This window comes from Caloenas nicobarica, chromosome 1 (genome assembly GCF_036013445.1).
Source record: "Caloenas nicobarica isolate bCalNic1 chromosome 1, bCalNic1.hap1, whole genome shotgun sequence".
NCBI classification, from domain to species: Eukaryota; Metazoa; Chordata; class Aves; order Columbiformes; family Columbidae; genus Caloenas; species Caloenas nicobarica.
The window spans coordinates 71,513,835-71,531,383 of record NC_088245.1 but is presented as its reverse complement, the minus strand read 5'-3'; the positions used below and the strand labels follow the sequence as shown (position 1 = coordinate 71,531,383).

General features: G+C 37.2%; 1 protein-coding gene across 1 annotated transcript in view; it reads left to right on the top strand.

Moving 5' to 3' along the window:
• The window catches only part of ANO2 (anoctamin 2), a 185,121-nt gene that overhangs the window by 23,369 nt on the left and 144,203 nt on the right, over positions 1–17,549 (top strand). Inside the window, exons 4-7 of the mRNA XM_065640876.1 lie at positions 10,304–10,402; positions 15,014–15,165; positions 16,457–16,511; positions 17,401–17,449. Coding sequence (XP_065496948.1) covers positions 10,304–10,402; positions 15,014–15,165; positions 16,457–16,511; positions 17,401–17,449 — 355 coding nt within the window. The remainder of the gene's footprint in view (positions 1–10,303; positions 10,403–15,013; positions 15,166–16,456; positions 16,512–17,400; positions 17,450–17,549) is intronic.

The following is a 17,549-nucleotide window of genomic DNA, read 5'->3' as shown; positions in this document are numbered from 1 at the left end:
TACTGTAGCCTGGAGATGGGATGAACTCCCTTAAAGAACATGTGCTTTGAAGAAGTTTAAATTGTAACATTGTCAAGATAGGAAAGGATATTTTTTTATACTCAGTGTTGTGATTTTTTTAGTGACCTTTTCTGCACCCACTTTCCCAATCTAAAGTTAAATTCCATGTTTTCTAATCCCACCTAATAGACTCACCAGACTTTGTAGCCTTCAAATCAGTTTTTGAGTATTGATGTATCTTGACTCACCCAGTATGAGATCTTTTGTTTCAAAAGAGAAATTACTTTCCGAAGCAGGCTTGGAGCATACTGTGCTTCAATCCTCCTCCCACTTATTCCTTTTGACAGTTACTGACAACAGAACAATTTCCTTTATACTATGGAAGAAGAGAAGTGTTTTTTCCTCAAGTAACTGGGGTATGGGGACACATGAAACAACCTCATTAGCTTTCCTTTGGTTAACTGGTGAAGATGAAAGCATTTCTGGTCCTTACCTCTCAACAATAAAATAAATTTATTTATAATTCTTTTCCATGTGTTAAGTTTTGTCTGGATTTGTTCTTCCTTCAGTCAGTGTTTGCAGATTCAAAATTAACTTTGATCTTTTCCCTTTGCTGATAAACCTTCATGAGTCCAGACTCAAGTGTATTAAATTTTCAGGTCATAACCTCTAATCATGCCCATCTAAATAGCTCTGTTAACTTGGTGTAGCTGTGCCAAATTACATCATCTGACAGCCTAGCCTGATAGTCTCATTAAAACCTCAGAAAGAAAGCACCTGTATCATAATCTGTATTATTTATTATGAAGGAATCACCAGATTTCAGCATAACCTGAAGACAGAGGAACTGCTCAGTGGTGAGATTATGAACTAATGACAGCTCTTGAGTCCACATTACTCTCTAGACTTGAGACGTTGCACAGTGTGATATGGTGGGAAACCAAGGCATGATGTGAGCACCTATTAAGACATCTTCAGCAGTCAGGATCTGCTCCAACAACGAACAGATGGCTGTTAACCAGCCCCTTTAACTAGCATGCAGGTGACCCCTGTGACAACAGTGAGTCATAGCAACCTATAATCTGTCCAAGGGTGAGGCAATTAGATTGCTTACTGTGTATTTTTTGGTTATGGAGTTGACTGAAAAAGAGATGACAGAAGGAGATAGGAGGTCAGATAATGGGAAGAAATAGAGGCCTAAGGTCCCTCCTGTCAGATTTGGCTTAATTGCCATAAAAGGATCCTGTTGTTTGAGACAGTCTGTCAACACAGTACTGTGTATAACAGTTGCAATGGTAAAATGTTCAGGAAAAAATAAGAATGGTACGAAGTTTTATGACTTTAGTGTTCTCCTGATGACAGCTACTTTCAGCTCAGGTAATTTCCCCTACTAGATGTAGTTTGTCGATCTAGTAACCTTCCATGGATCTCTCTTCCAAAGTCTGGTATAATTTCTTCTTGAAACATTGTACAGTTTTTGTACCCACAAAGTCTTTTGGCAAGACAGAGGTACTACCCACTGCATTAGTATCCATGTCCTTTTGTTTATTATGAGTCTGGTTCCAAATAACTTAGTCTGGTTTCGTCTGAATCCCTTTAGTTCTTTCCCTGAAAAAGAGAATATGCAGTCCATCCACACCCCCTTTCCTTACTATGCATAATTTTATAGAATTCTACAATGTCTCTTTTCTAGAACGAAGAGTCTCATTCTACTCAGTGATGCCACAGCTGTCATAGCAAGGCTTTTATGACAGTTGTTCCCTCCTATGAACCCATTTGTGATCTGATCTGTCTCTTCGGAGGTGAGGAGACAGGGACTGCACATTGGGTTCAAGATGTGGATACAGCATGGATCGCTATGTTTACATAATATTTTTTTCTTAGTCTCTATTCCTTTCCTAATGGAATGCAATGTTCTCTTTACTTCTTGGCTTTTTTAAAAATACTGAGCTGATATTTTCAAGGAACTTTTTGTTGCAACCCCAATATGTCATTACTGATTCATATAGGTCAATTCAGAGTCCAGTGTGCTATACGTGAAATTGGTTGTAATCCACAGATATTGCTTTACATTGAAATCCATTTGCCATTGTTCAGGCTCTTACAAAGCTTTTCTGCAATGCTTTGCAGTCTGCCCTTATCCTTGCTACCCTGAAAAACTTCATGAGTGCAATTTGCCTTCTCACTGCTGCTCTCTTTTTCCAGGCTGCTTACGATGATGCTGTACAGTGCTGACTCTGCAAAACCCCTTCGGTGACATTTTTTTTAAGCAGTGCAGGATCTCCTTCTACCTACTGTTTCCAGTTGTTTAACCAATTATTCTTCCACCCCACGACCTGTCACCTTACCCAAAATGTGTCACATGATGTTACTGTGTGACTGCCAATGCTTCTTCCCCTTCTCTCTCTGTTTACATTGAGGCTGTAGCTGTCCAGGGAGGTTTTGAATTTCCTGTCAGCGAATAAGCCAACCAGAACACTTTGATTATCTTCAGCTTAATTGCCTCCCAATCAAGCCTCAGCAAATACAGCTAACCTTCCACTTACTGGTCCTGATTTTTGGTGAGAGACTTCAAAGGGGCACATCATTCTGGAAAGGCTTGTAGCTTATGATTAGAACATACTTAGTAAACAAAATAAATTTGTACCATCTCTTAACATTTTTAATTAAAGTAAACCCAGCAACATTTTTTCCTAAGAATGAATTGAAATTTAAAGTCTGTCAACACAAAAACAAATCATCCCTTTATTTGCTTGTTTGTTAATATCTCAGATCAAGTATTGAGTGATAAAGCAATATTTAAAGGTGTCATTCCTCTGTTTTTCTGCTGTGTATTCTAAAAACTCTGCTGTGCTTTTTGTGTGTGGTTTTTTTTTTGTTTAGTTAGTTAGTTTGTTGTTGTTTGGTTTGGTTTGGTTTGGTTTTTTCCTCCATATTTTTCTTCTTGAGATTGAGTTTGCTGGAGTAGGGGTTCAGTCTTTCATTAATCCCCCTACTGGTAACATGCCTGTTATCTGGTCTAAAGATTGACTTCCATGATCTTACTGCTTCATCTGGAAAATTGTTTAGGGTATAAATCTCTTTGCAGATTAGTGTGTCTCATTCCCTCAAGGGGAATTACATTTTTTCCCTTTTAAACATTAACTCTTTGGCCTCAAGAAGTTTGTTGATTTTATTATTGATAATCAAGTTTGATATTATGTATTTTACAGAATATTGGTTTATTTGCCAGCTAATTTGGCACTGAATGTATCCAGGCCAGCTGATTATGTGTTTTTCCATTGACACTGCCAAATACAGGAGATGGTAGACACCCTCCTCCGTTCCTCTTTGAGGAAATCTGATTTGAGTGGTATTTTTTCACTTTTTAAATTTTATTATTATTTCTTGTATTTTTCAATCTCAGAAGATCTATTGATATTGCAATATGTTTTTGTAGCAAGAAATTTGTGTTATTGACATAGAAGAAATTTGCTGATAAAGTTATTCTGAACAAATAGGAAAGATTTTGCTTTACATCTGAAAGTCACATTTTTCATGCTATAGTAATCAGTGGCCATAGATAAATAGTTGGAAAATAACCACAAAAATTCAGTAATTCTGAAATCTAAAGTGTGCTTTCAAAAATAATTAAAAATTAATGTAAATCCTGACATGTTTGTTACCCACCTCCATATAGGTTCTACATTGAGTGCTTCAGTAATGCAGAGGTCTCTGCCTTTTTTTTTTGTATTTGGCAGACTTAACAATCTATTCTACATTTGTGCTTGAGTTTCTAACAGCTCATTTTCATTCTGTTGTGTCCCATTAAATGTTTTCATCTTCTTCAGGGGAAGCATGCCTGTGTTTTTAGGCTTCCTGTACCATCTTTTATTCAAAAACTTTTTCTGTTTATAAATGAGTAAGAAGATTTTGGTTGGAAAGGTAATGCCATGAAGAAACATGTGCAAAGTCAACTGTTTCATTCCATAGTTATTTTTCTAAGGAACGAAGGTTATATAGTTTGTTTTAAAGCATTTTGGCCAGACCTTTCGTTCCAAGGTGTTCTGTTCTTTACTTATACACACTAGTATATTCTTTAACTGTTTATGTTCAGAAGTGGGAGTTAGAGAGTAAAATAAACAGGACATTAACACCGTCACTGTTGGTAGAAATGAAGAAAGGCAGACTGTCAAAATGTGTAAATTATTGCAGCTTTGCTTAAGGTCTGAAATTTGGACTTAAGCATGTCTGCTTCATATACTGTTGAGCAGCTAAAAATAAACCTAATTCTGTGAACTAGGTGGACTTCACCTTCGCCATCAGTGAACAAGGCTGTGCTTTGCATCTTTACACTTGTGCTGTGTGTGATTGCTTGTCTGTCAGGAGTGAGACAACTTGGAGCTGTTAGAGATTGCTGCTAATTATTTGTAATACTGTAGCAAGAGAATCTGCAGTCATTAATGAGGATCCCATTATGCTAGGTACTATACAGCCATACAGTAAGGCAGATCTGTACCCAGGAGAAATAATGAAAATAGAAAAGGGGAATTTTGGCAAAAAGTTAAAGAGCTCCAGATTTACAAAGAAAATGTGAAAATTATAAGCTGGGTAGTATGGCAACTGTCTGTACCCATACACTCTTTTTTGTTTACTGTATTATTTGAGCAGCTCTCAAATTGTAACATATTTATCTCCACAAACACCTTTTGATAGAGAGAAGGTCCATTATCTTCATTTAGTTGGTGACAGAAAGAATTAAATTACTTACCTACAATTATATAGATAACAGGAGTAGGGAATTGCTCTGGACTGACATCTCCATGTCATGACATTCTGGGTCTTGATCTCTCACCCAAACTATTGCACTATACTTTTTATAATGTAACTGACACACACTTTGATATGTATGTTTGGCAATAAACTGATTTTGTATCTTGGATACAAAACATTAAATTTAGCACATCAGTCCTTGTACAGATAGACATTCAAGACCTTTGGCACAAAACATAGACTTTTTCACAGTTGCTGTCTGAATCTGGCAATGCCATGTCATTCCATCACATGCTACCCGTGCAGGGGGCCAACAGCTCAGTATTTGGCTTGGGTTTTGTAAAACTTATGTGACTAGAGTTCTGTGATATAACATGAAATTGTGTGTTATTTGCACTTTCACATCACATGTCATTTGCCTCAGTTTGTAGGAGACTAGATGCTAATTTCAAACAATTACATTTGCAGACGTGACTGACCCATTTGGTGACGGAATAAATGGGAAGATGAATACTTTTACTGAGCTACTGGGACCTGTCTTCTCCCCCGTGATCCCTACAAACTGTCTCACTGTTACTTTCCAAGTGTGGCTGGTATTACCCACGTCAGCAAGAGATGACTGCTTCTGTTAGCTGAAGTTGTTAGAAACTTGCTGTCTGTACACATCTGGTATTTTTCTGTCTATTAATCACAGAAGGATAAAATGTTTAAGGACCAGATACTTTGTCTTTTTAAGAAGGAAGTTTACATGCTTCAGGTTTTATAATTTATGCCTTTACATTTCCTATGTATACGTATATTTTTTAAATCTTAAGAAAGATTAAGAGTTCCCTTGGACTCCCTTAGACAGTAGTTAATCACTTCTATTCAGCTTCTTTCTACCCTTCAGTGTTCTTCTTTTCTTCCTACTAAGGTACACAGCAGCAATCTGTTTCTTTGCACAAGTATTTTAAAATAACTGATTTCCTTTAATATAAACGTTATATATAATGATATTCCTTTAATATAGGATAGGAGGTGAGTGATTTCATGATGAGAAAATAGTAAGAAAGTCTTACTAAAATGTAGCATTCAGCAATGAATTTTGTATTTGCAGAGTTGATAGGAGCAATATGCTAGCCACAAAAAATCCTGAGGTTCTACCAGAGCATAATTACTCTTTTTGCCCTTTTTTATCTTCTTACCTGTGACTGACAAATATGATACCTTTAGCATCATGTACTCTACCTCATATTAGAGGTGCCTAAATAAACTGTTGAGAACACTTCATCTTGAGGTGACATGGCTTATACATGTCAAACGGATTGTCTGAGGTTAGGTGGGAGTCAAATTTGCCTGACAAAATAATGCCACTATGAGAAATCTTTGAGCTGGGTGTGCAGCACTCCATCTTTTATGTGTTGTGCTCTTATGGAGCAACAGGACTTCTTCACAGACTCCTGTTGCAATAGAGAATGCTTCATGGTGCATCTTCTCAGTCTGTGGCCTGTCTGTGCAAAGGCTGGAACTGAGAAACTGTTAACTGGTAGAGATTAATAAAAGCATAGTAATTGTCTTATAGTGGTTCAAAAATATTTCATGTTACAGTTGGACAACTATAACTATCAAAGTGGGTGAGAAATAGGGATGTGCCACTAACTTTAGAAAGGCAAACTTCTCACTTGATATCTAACTTTTGTAGAAACCTAAGTTCAATGACAAAATTTTCAGGCAGAGAGAGCTTCTCTACTTACTCTAGGCATTTTGCTTGTCTAGCCATGTTCCACTACATTCAACCTTTAATTAAAAAGAATAATCACTTTTTGAGTTTTCACTAGTCAAATTATAATCAATAAGAGTACATTCTTTACACACATCTATTTGAGAGCTTTGTAGTTCTAACTATTTTTTTTTCTGCTATGGCCTTGTTGGTGATAAGTTTGCAATAAATCTTAGATGGCAGTTGATGCAGGTGCTAAGGTATTTAACCGTCAAGGCAGGAAAGATAGAAAAAGTCTCCTTTGAGAAATTTGAATTTTATTCAGCATATACATTTCCACTATAGAGAGAAAAAAAAAGGTAATAAAACTGCTGTTAAAGTCCTGTTTTAAACTACTAGAAATACATGATAAACTGAAAGAAATACCTGGTATTTTTTTCTTCATGTGCTGTTTGAAAACCAAACCAGATTTTCTTCCATTTAACTTCAATGCTGAGTTTTCCTATTGAATTGGGAAGGCCCAATTCAACTTTACAAAATAGAAAAGAAGCCAAGATATAAATATATCTTGAATAATTCAGAACCAACTTATTGAAAAACTTCCACTCTCAAAACTTAATTGAAGAACTCTGTCATATGGAATATAGATTTGACAAAAAAAGGGATCATGAGAGCAACAAATCTGTTCATCGTCTGCATGGCAATACTTAGTAATTTGAGTAATATAATCAGGGAGTGCAATTGTATAGACATAGAATAATGCAGGGCCAAGAATAAAATCCTGTGGGACATCAGCTGTAAGTGAAAAATTACTTGATTAAGGATGGCTGTATTAAACAAATGAATGGTCAGACAAAAATAATGTTAGCCAGCACGCTAGCTTTAATAATACATCTAGAGTACAATGAATAAGCAATGGCGATTGTGAGTACTCAAAATACAAGACTGACAGCATTTGTTAGAGCAAACATGAAATTCTATTCACAAACACATGTACCTTGATCGTTTCGGGTGATTAACCAAGTGACACCACTTAGTGGGTGTCTCCAGTAGACAGTTATAAATCCACTCTGGCAGTGAGAAAAACAAGTTCTAACTTTTGGTAATGTTTGCAAGACAATAAGTGCTCTGGGAATAAGTTAGTAAAACAGACATTTGTCAGTCATCACAATAATAATGACATAAAGGCCATACAAACAGACAACTGGAACTGCTGCAGGTGAAGGCTGAAAAAGTGGGGAAAGGACCCTTAGCAGACCAGTAGCTGGTGTAGATTATGTTGGTGGCTCAATAGAAAACTGGATAGAAGGTTTATCCCTTGAGATATGATATGAGATCGATGATATAAAATTTATTTTAAATTTCCTTGATAAATTTTAATGTTAGGAAGATGTGGGAAACAATCTCAAGCTAAATATTCAGTAGACTATTTTCTGTACTTTTTGTTTACCTGCAACCTGGTCTTGTTTTCCCTACTTTGTTTACTTTTAATTAGTCTTTATTAAAAGGATCTCAGTTTCCTATCATGTGGTGATTTTTAAGACTTTTAAAGATTTTTAAGGCTCTGATTCCTCAGCATATGATATCACTTTGTGAATAACAGAACTTTCCGACATATTTTTGTTTAAATATACAAAAGTCATATTCTTCATCTGGTCTTTTCTCTCAAATTGTCTGGCTGATTTTGTCTGCAATCTGTGTAGTCATATAAGCCTGATCTGGAAACAAGCAATTAGCTTAGATTGTCCCTCCTCTTGCCAATGTGGAATATAGTTCCCCAGACAGAACACACATGCTTGATTTTAGCCAAAAGCTGAGAAGAAGCCTCCTGATCTTCACCCACTGAAATTCAAACTCTCATCTGCTATTAATACATTTTCAGCAAATGATTACCAGAACATCTGCTCATGCCCAGTAAATTTTTACTTCCTTCTCTTAGTGTTGCCTTCCCCAGTGGACGGATGAGAGACATTCTGCAGCTCATTCTGCTCTTAAAAATAACATCAGTCCACTGAAGAAATGTTAGCTGAAAATGAGGTAGTGATCTTTGTAGTTCATGTTGCAGCTATAAAGGAAATAAGAACAATATGATTGTAGTATGAACAGTAGGATTTTCATCTAACTTTGCTTGTTTGTTTGTTTTGTTTTATTCAGGAAACATTATGAAACATTCAGGAAATGTATGTAATGTGTGTAATGCATATAAGCGTTTATACAATTTGAAAATATGACATACTGATTCCAAAATTCTGATAGCACTGTAATATGACAGCTTTATTTGGAAATCAATGTAAGTAGTAGGAAAAATAAAACAAAACAAACCAGATCACTGTGGCTGAGTGGAGAGGCTTTTCTGAAGTAAATGTGCTACAATATTTTTTTAGATGTAGACATACATTCAGACTGTGACTCATATTTCTCTTTTTAAAACTTTTCTTAACTCAAGCATTTGGAGAAAGAGAACTTTCTTGGAGTCAATTTCCAACATAAGATGCAATATTTCCATGGATATATCCTATGTTTCCAGTTTTGTAGTTATGCTGCTTGTTGATTATAGTGACATTAATCTATGTGCATTAGCATGCTTTCTCTAGACTTATGCAACTGTCCGTACATATAACAGTCATCTACTCACAGGTGGACACCCAAGATTTGTATTTAACCTCAACATGTAACCTAACTATATTCCTCATTAAGTTGGACACCCCGCCTCAGCTTTCTTGTCTCACTTTTAAATTTCAGAACACATGAAGAAATGCAAATAGAGATTTATGCTCCACTGAAGGAAGGGGACTATTCTGATCCTTACACACAGATGAGTGGGAAAATGCAAAGTGACAGTGTACCACAGCAATAAAGCCCCCAAATTAACACAGCTATGCAAAAATCATTAACCTTATCATTCCTTTCCTGGATCTATATCATAACTTTCAAGCCTGCTCCTGTCCACTTCCATGTCTTTTCCAAAGTATGTCCTCAGATCCTCTTTCTAATCTCCCTCCTGCTTTTTATTCTGTGTATTTCCACAGAAACCATTAACCTGTATAATTTACTGATAGAATTTATTTTTGTGCATTGAGAAAAAGTGTGTATCGACATGCCTACTTTTCATTTTCATGCTTTTTCCAGGAGTGTTGCTTTCTGATCTTAGAGTGCTTTTGTGTAGGTCACATGTGCTACCAGGACAGGACCCTCTCAATAGCCCAGATAGCAGCAAACTAGATCTGCAGAGGCCCTCTTGTGTAGTCTCGTGCCTCTGCACAGCATAACCACTTATTTACATAAATATTTGGCTCATGTCTCTCTTCAGAAGCTAAATTTGAATGATTTGTTTGGGATTGCTACTCCAGCTGCAGAATTTTAGGGCAGTGAATGCTGGGCCTGATTGCCTGTAAGGAACTACTGATCTGATGAAGTCTTCAGGAAATAGTTGGGCAAAACTGAAAATGTGAACCTGAAGTAAAGCCCAACCAGAGCAGAAGAAATATTTTTTTCTTTGTTGATTTAGACAGGCACAAAAGCCCCCTAATGAACTCAAATGACTTCCAAAAATAACTGAGTGTGGAAGCCGTAGCCTGGGGGCTTCTGGTTCACACAGTTCCAAAATCTGGGATAGTAGCCTTCTGTCTTCATGGTGCACACACAGCTACACTGTAGGCAGAAGATCAACGGATTTTAGAGTGGCAGAAGATTCAGCTTTTAAAGAAAAAGTCACTTTTAAGCCCAGTTGTAACAGAAGTTCGTTATTCATTGTGGTTGCCTACTGTTGCATGTTTTAGTTAGAGTTGACATCTTGAAACCTTATTACTGTGTTCTGGTGGATAATATTGTTTCCACTATTTTATGTTACAGAATAAGAGCCAAGGATTGAGTTTTGTCCGTATACATGCACCTTGGCAAGTACTTAGTCGAGAAGCAGAACTCCATAAAATAAAAATGCCTACTAAAAAGGTAAGTATCTTCCATCTTCTATGGAGTTGTATAACTGAAGAAGAGTGGATCAGAATGGTTGTTACATGTACAGAATCCCAGAGAATTACTTTATTTCAAAGCCAGAACAAAGAAACTGCTAGGCCTATTCTTTCAAGTTACTAATTATTTTGAGATGATTTACTGCTCAGAATCAGATTTAAGATGGGATTTTCAAGGTGATTTCAAAGGCCACAGAGGCAGCTGGCTGACAGACGGCCTTCAGAAGAGTGATGACAGAGGTGAGTTTTAAGGAGGGTTTTGAAAACTGAGAAGTCAGTGGCTGTTTGGATTTTTGTCAAGGAACTTTCCTCAAAGGTGAAGTGCAGTATGGGAGATAGAATGATGGCTAGTCATTGCCTTAAGATTTCTCTAAAGTCTGGGGATGCTGAGAAAGTCTGTTTTGGTGCTATCAATGACTTAGTCCATCCAGACTTGCCCATTGTCAGGAGAACTTTGTCCCATTATCCTCTTTACAGTCGTAGTAATTGAGAATATCTAGAGCTTCCAGTGGAGTTGCTGGAAAATGCAAATTCTGAAGAGCAGATCCCAAAATTTGTGGTCCTGCAATGGTTTAGTATGCTGGCTAACAAGTCCACTAAAGTTAGTGCAACTGCCTTGTGCTTTCAGTTAGTGATACTCATCAGCTGAACTACTGATTTTATTTTTTTCCACAGGGTTGTTGCTGTTTTGTTTGTTTGTTGCCTTTTTTTTTTTTTCCAAATTGGTTGTTTCCAGTCAGCAAAAGCTTTGAAAATGAGTAAGTTTGGACAGCTGCAGTACCTCTGTCATTTTTGGCGTATTGATAGATCTCTGGGCCCTTTCTAGAAATGGACTTACATATTCAACTCCTCTCTTTGATCTCTCCTCAGCTTTGTTCTTTTGTGTGTTTTTAGTGCCTGCTAATTTCTCCCTCCTTTTTCCCTCATGGGAATTTTCCCCTCATAGCTTTTTGCAGATGCACCAAAGCAAATTTTACACTATTTTAACTGAGGAATGTTGCCATCATATTGTTCTGCGTTAGGGTCTCCAGGAGCCAATAATCTCTGTTGGCCATCCTAGTCACAAACAGTTCTGCATCCTCTTCTCTCCTCTGAATGGGAGAAAAAATGCACAGTAAATCGTAAAGCCCTAAAGACACAGAATCGTCTGGGGTAAAGACATCTGAAAATATTGTCAAATTATTTCATTTAACTCTAATCATGTCTGTGCACACTTCATGTGGAATGAGATCGTCATATATTGACATTTATTGAATAATACAACAAATATTCAATGAACAAATGAACATGCAGTCATTGATTAAACAGTTATGAAAACAGTACTCAAGTTTGTACCTGTAATTTGTTTTGGTGTATAGAAGATGAAACGAAATATGTCTACCAATAAGGGAACCAGATCTCAGTTTTCTTGAAAATTTACTCTAGGATAATAAGTTATTTTGTGTAACTTAGAAGTATTATGACATTTTTTAAGGAGAAGACTTCTGACGGCTCTTGTAGACTACATTATTTTTCTGTTATCTCAACAGCAGAAATGGAGCACTACCAGTGTACTATGAGAAAGCAGGCATGACAGGAAAACTATGTTCATGTCTTAAGTGTTTTTTTTTTTTTTTGCAGTTAAAGACAGTTGGTAGAGGAATTTCCTGTAAAGAAAACAAAAATCAGCCAGCAACCACTAAGAATAAAATTATATTTTTGTCCAGAGAGACAAAAGATTGTTTTCAAGGCACATTAGGTATTTTCTGTTATGCTATTTTTATTTATTCAAACTTCCAATGAAACCATAAACACAGCATTTTCAGTGGAAAGTTTTTATCCACTTCTAAACATGCTGAATTGGTTGCAATTTTTTTTTTCCAAGTGTTCAGTCTTCGATTATTTTTCAGGACAAATGACATGCTGGCAAAAGTTACTTTCTGAGCAATTTTAACTATATGTATACTTGTGGATATGACAATACAGTTATTTTTGATGAATCACAACAGGCCACACTCAAATATGAGTATGAGAAACGAACAGTGTGAGAAACAGACAAGACCAACTGGAAGCACTGGCCCTTTCCCAGAGCTATGATGTCTCCAGTATTGTTGAGCCTTGGTGGAATGAGTCACACAACTGCAGTGCTGGAATGACGAGCTATAGGCTCTTCAGGAGGGATCTGCATGGCAGGCAAGGTGGAGGAGTTGCACTGCATGTAAGGGAGAAGTTAGACTTACAGTTAGGTATGATATGGTAGAGAGCCTCTGGGTGAGGATTAGGGGGATTGGAAACAAAGCAGATACTGTGGGTGTCTACTGTTGATTGCCTAGCCAGGATTATAGCATCAATGGATTATTCTATAGGCAGTTAGGAGAAATATCTGGATCAGTAGCCCTTGTCCTTATGGCAGATTTCAACTTACCAGACATTAACTGGGATTATCATACTGCTGTGACAAGCAAGTCTGAGAAATTCCTGAAGTGTGTTGAAGATAATTTCTTGTCACAAGTATTCAGTGAGCCAACTAGGAAAGATGCCCTCCTAGACTTAATATTTTTGAACAGAGAAGGACTCATGGGAGATGTGACAGTGGTAGCTATCTTGGCCACAGTGATCACAAAATAGTTCAGTTTGAAGTTTCCAGTGAAATGAGAAAAAAAGGTTAGCAAAGCTGTTACTCTAGATTTCAAGAGAGCTACTCAGGGATCTAGTTAGCAGTGTGTCCAGGGAATCTACCTTTGAAGGTTTAGGGGTCCATGAGTGCTGGTCACTTTCTAAGAACCAGCTTTTAAAAGCACAGGAGAAGGCAATTCCAGTATGTCATAAGTCAAAGAAGTGGGGCACAAAACCAGTTGGTTGAACTCCTTATGGAGCTCAAGAAGCAAAAAAAAGGGAAAGGGAAAGAAAAGGAAAAAAAGAAAGGGAAAGGTTTATCTCACAGGGGAAAGAGGATGCTGGGGCAGGAATTAGCAGGGCTCATTTGGAGAACTTTAAACTAGAATCAATGGGGGATGGATTTATAGCTTGGCCTGCACCAGTGGGGCAGCAGTCTAGAATTGATGAAGACCGGGAGGCTTCCACCCTGCTAGGGTGAATTCAGTGTGCTCAGCTCACTCCCTGAAATGCCTGTACACCAATGCACACAGCATGGGGAATAAGCAGGAGGAGTTAGAAACCTGTGTTTAGTCAGGAGATTATGATCTGGTGGCAATTACAGAGACATGGTGGAACAGCTCACATGACTGGAATGCGGTCATGGATGGCTATGTCCTTTTCAGGAAAGACACGCCAGCAAGGCGAGGTGGTGGAGTTGCTCTTTATGTGAGAAAGCAACTACAATGTATTGAGTACTGGTTGGACGGCAGGACTTAAAGTGTGGTAGTGAATTGGACTACATTTGGCTGGTGACTAGTCACCAGCAGTGTTCCTCAGGGCTCAAATCTATGGCCAGTTATTCTCAAAATATTTGTTAATGATCTAGATGCAGGAGTTGAATTCACTGTTAGCAAGTTTGCTGATGATACTAGGCTTGGAGGTGATATTGACCCCCTTAGGGGACAAGAGGCCTTGCAGAGGTATCTAAGTAGATTGGATCATTGGGCGATAATCAACAGCATGAAATTCAACAAGAACAAATGCTGGATTCTGCACCTGGGACGAAGTAATGTCAGGCACAAGTTTAAATTCGGAGAGGAGCAGCTAAAGAGCAGCCCTGCAGAAAGGGGCCTGGGGGTGCTGGTATACAGGAGGCTCAGTATGAGTCAGCGGCATGTGGCCTGGCAGCCAAGAAGGCAAACACCACCCTGAGGTGCATCAAACACAGCATAACCAGCTGGTCAAAAGAGGTGATTATCCTGTTGTATTCTGTGTTGGTGTGGCCTGAACTTGAGCACTGTGTGCAGTCATGGGCCCTACAATTTAAGAAGGATGTAAAGGTCCCTGAATGCGTCCAGAGGAGGGCAACAAAACCGGTGGAAGGGCTGGAAGGAAGGTCCTATGAGTAGGACATAAACTCATGTTTGGTAAGGTTGTCTGTGTTTCAGGAAAAATACCTTCATATCTCTGAAAAGCTCCCCAGCACTTTGCATCAATCTGATCAGCAAAAGCTAGGTCCTTGCACTTAAACCTGACATGTGGTCATGAGCCTGGGCATTCTCGCTTCTAATGTCATGTGTACACTTGCTATCAGACCATACTAGCAACAGCTTCCTAGGAATAATTTACTCTTCTGGGGCAGTATAATTGGCAGCAGGTAAAGTCCCTTCCTGCATTGTCTGCTCCCTCTGTTCCCAGTTGCAAAGTCAAAATAATTACTCTGCCTTTCTGTCATCTTCCTGCAGCTCCTAGTTTAGTTAGTAAGGATGTTTCTCAAATTAACAGTTCTGCACTGAGTTTTCTTCTAAAATTTGCTTGTAAACAACAGGAACTTCTCTTTCTAACTGAAACTCTTATGAATTCAGGTGCTTGCTGTTATATATGAATATGTCTTTAGAGAGGTGCTTATTTTCATTACAGATTTAAACACAAATGTACAGCAAATTCTTTTTGTTTGTTTGTTTTAGTGGATTTTGGAAGTGACATGCTAATGAACAATATTTTATTTGCTCAGATGTATGAAATCACAGAAGAAGGGGGAATACTCAAAACATTAAATGAAATATGGTGCAAATTGACTGAGCCTCTGCAACCCCAGGTGCCACAACAAGAAAATACCAAAATGAAAAGCCTGTCTTATCCATTTTCCAGAGAGAAAATATATTTGTGAGTACTTAAAATTGTGATGAGCAGTGAAGAAAGCTACAGCATCATTTTAGTGTTGTCATTTTTTCTACCCAAATTTCAATCAAAATTCAGAAATTCATTGAGTATTTCTGGAAATCCTGAGGAAATATCCAAGTTGTCAGATTATTCCTGGATAATACTTCCAAGTGTTAAAAACATACATCTGCATAAAATTAAATTTCTTGAAGACCAAGTAAATAGATTTAAAGTAAATGAACATGCATTGACACTGAGTTCAGTTTCAGAGGATTAACAGAAATCTAAGTTGCAGGGACTTTCTGCTGGTGTTCTACTTCCTTCTGCTGGGCAAGGCACTGGAAGTACTGCAACAAATAAAATACCTATGTTTTCAGTTGGAACTGTAAAAATCCTAACAGCAAATTCCTGATTATTTGGTTAAGGATATTACTCCCTGTTTTGAAAAAAGAAAGAGCTAGTAAAAATTGGATATTTTTCCTCTTGATAGATTTCTTATGGTAATTAAAACTTGGTTAATAATATGCAAGGAATTCTTGACACCTGCCCTTTCACTCAGAATAATATTTCTTGTCCCAGTTTGACATAAAACACTCCTCTTCTTTTCTTTATTTATTTTTTTAATTAATTTTTTATTTTATTTTTTCCCCACATGGGTGTCTCCTTGTATTTATGTTTGACAAATAAAATTCAGTAATAAATATAATGACCCACCATGTCATTTATTGTCCTCTCTGACTACTTTAATTAATACTGAATACAAGTCAAATTGATTGAGAGGAATGAATTGGGGTGGCTAATTTCACATATGATGATTTTAAAGTTTAAGGGAATGCATAACTCTAGTAGAATAATTATTTGAAAGCAAGTGAAATGTTGACTGGTTAGTTGCCTGGAAAACAGTAATGAACATCTGCATTAGAGCAGCTGAAACCTAATAACATAACCTCAGAATGTTATAGTCTTGAGGGTATGTTATAAGGAAAAGATTAAAAGGTCATCTTGTGTAAACAATAGACAAGCTCTCCTTACCCAAAAGGCATTTTACATTAGTTAATATTTTTCCATTTTTATGCCCACTATGATTGCAATCTAGGTAGAACTCTGAATGACTAGGCCTCAAATAACACGGCCCATTATGCTGTACTATTTCATTTATATTTCCTTTAAGCATCTGTTTTTCTTACTTGCTGTGGTTTCTAAATGATTTCTGAATCAGAATCTTATCTTTTACCTTCCTCACTACTATCATGTCTGAAAACATAACTGGTTTTTTTTCCTAACAATGTTTTAGGTACAACGTTAAAGACAAAGACACCTTTTTTGACAATGCTACCCGTAGCCGAATTGTAAGTAAACAAAAGTAACATATCATTGACTTCTTGTACTGAATGGGGTTTGATTTAATAGAGAGTGTTGGTGACTACTTTGCTAATTTCAGCAGCTGTGTATTTCTCCGTTCCTGCAAAACACTACGCAGTCATAAGTATGTAAGAGATACCGTCCTGAGCTGCCCACTGGACCAGGAGTTGGAGATGCTCTGTAGGGAAACACCAGTACCGACTCCGCTCCATAGTTCAAAGTTGTTATTACGCCCTGTTTCCTAATCTTTAAGTAGATTTTATTCCATAAGAGGACCTCCTCTACAATCCTGTAGTAACTGCCTAGCTCCAGCAGTCTTTGGTGAGAAACCTTGTATAATGTTGCTGAGATCCTGCTATGTTTCTAGGATGTTGATGAGGCAAGATTCCTCTTTACATATGCAACACCAACTCCTCCCTAACACGTTATGTTCATCCATACACACTTGGCTTTCATAGACATAGCATACTTAGCAATCACTTTATGTGCACCTTGATGTTATACTTCCAAATATGAAAGATAAAGTTTTTTTTTTTACAAAATTGAATTTAGTTGTGATTTTTTTTAGTGTAAAATCCTCATTCTACCTGAAGTCCTTATACTTCATTTAGCTTTAAAAGGATGTGACACAGCAGGACTTAACCTGCAGATGTCAGGGCAGATAATCCACCAGTAAGAGTTGTCATAGCATTTTTAAGCATTAAGTAGCGGACTCAAGTCAGGCATTTATATATAAGTAAAACATATGATTTAAATGTAAATGCAAATGAACTCTACAAAAGCATTTTATTTTAAAGTTTTATATTATTTCTAGATCCATGATGAAAATAATGCTAAAAGACAATTTGTGTGCTGTATCACTGCTCTTTTCCACAGGTACATGAAATTTTGAAGCGCACACCTACAAAGGCCAGAAACAGCATGGGTAAGGAGGAGGGAAGATAATTATACATGCTGTTTTAAAAGGAATTATTTAGAAATCTCACAGAATATTTTATTTTCTAGCAGAACATAAGAGTATGCTT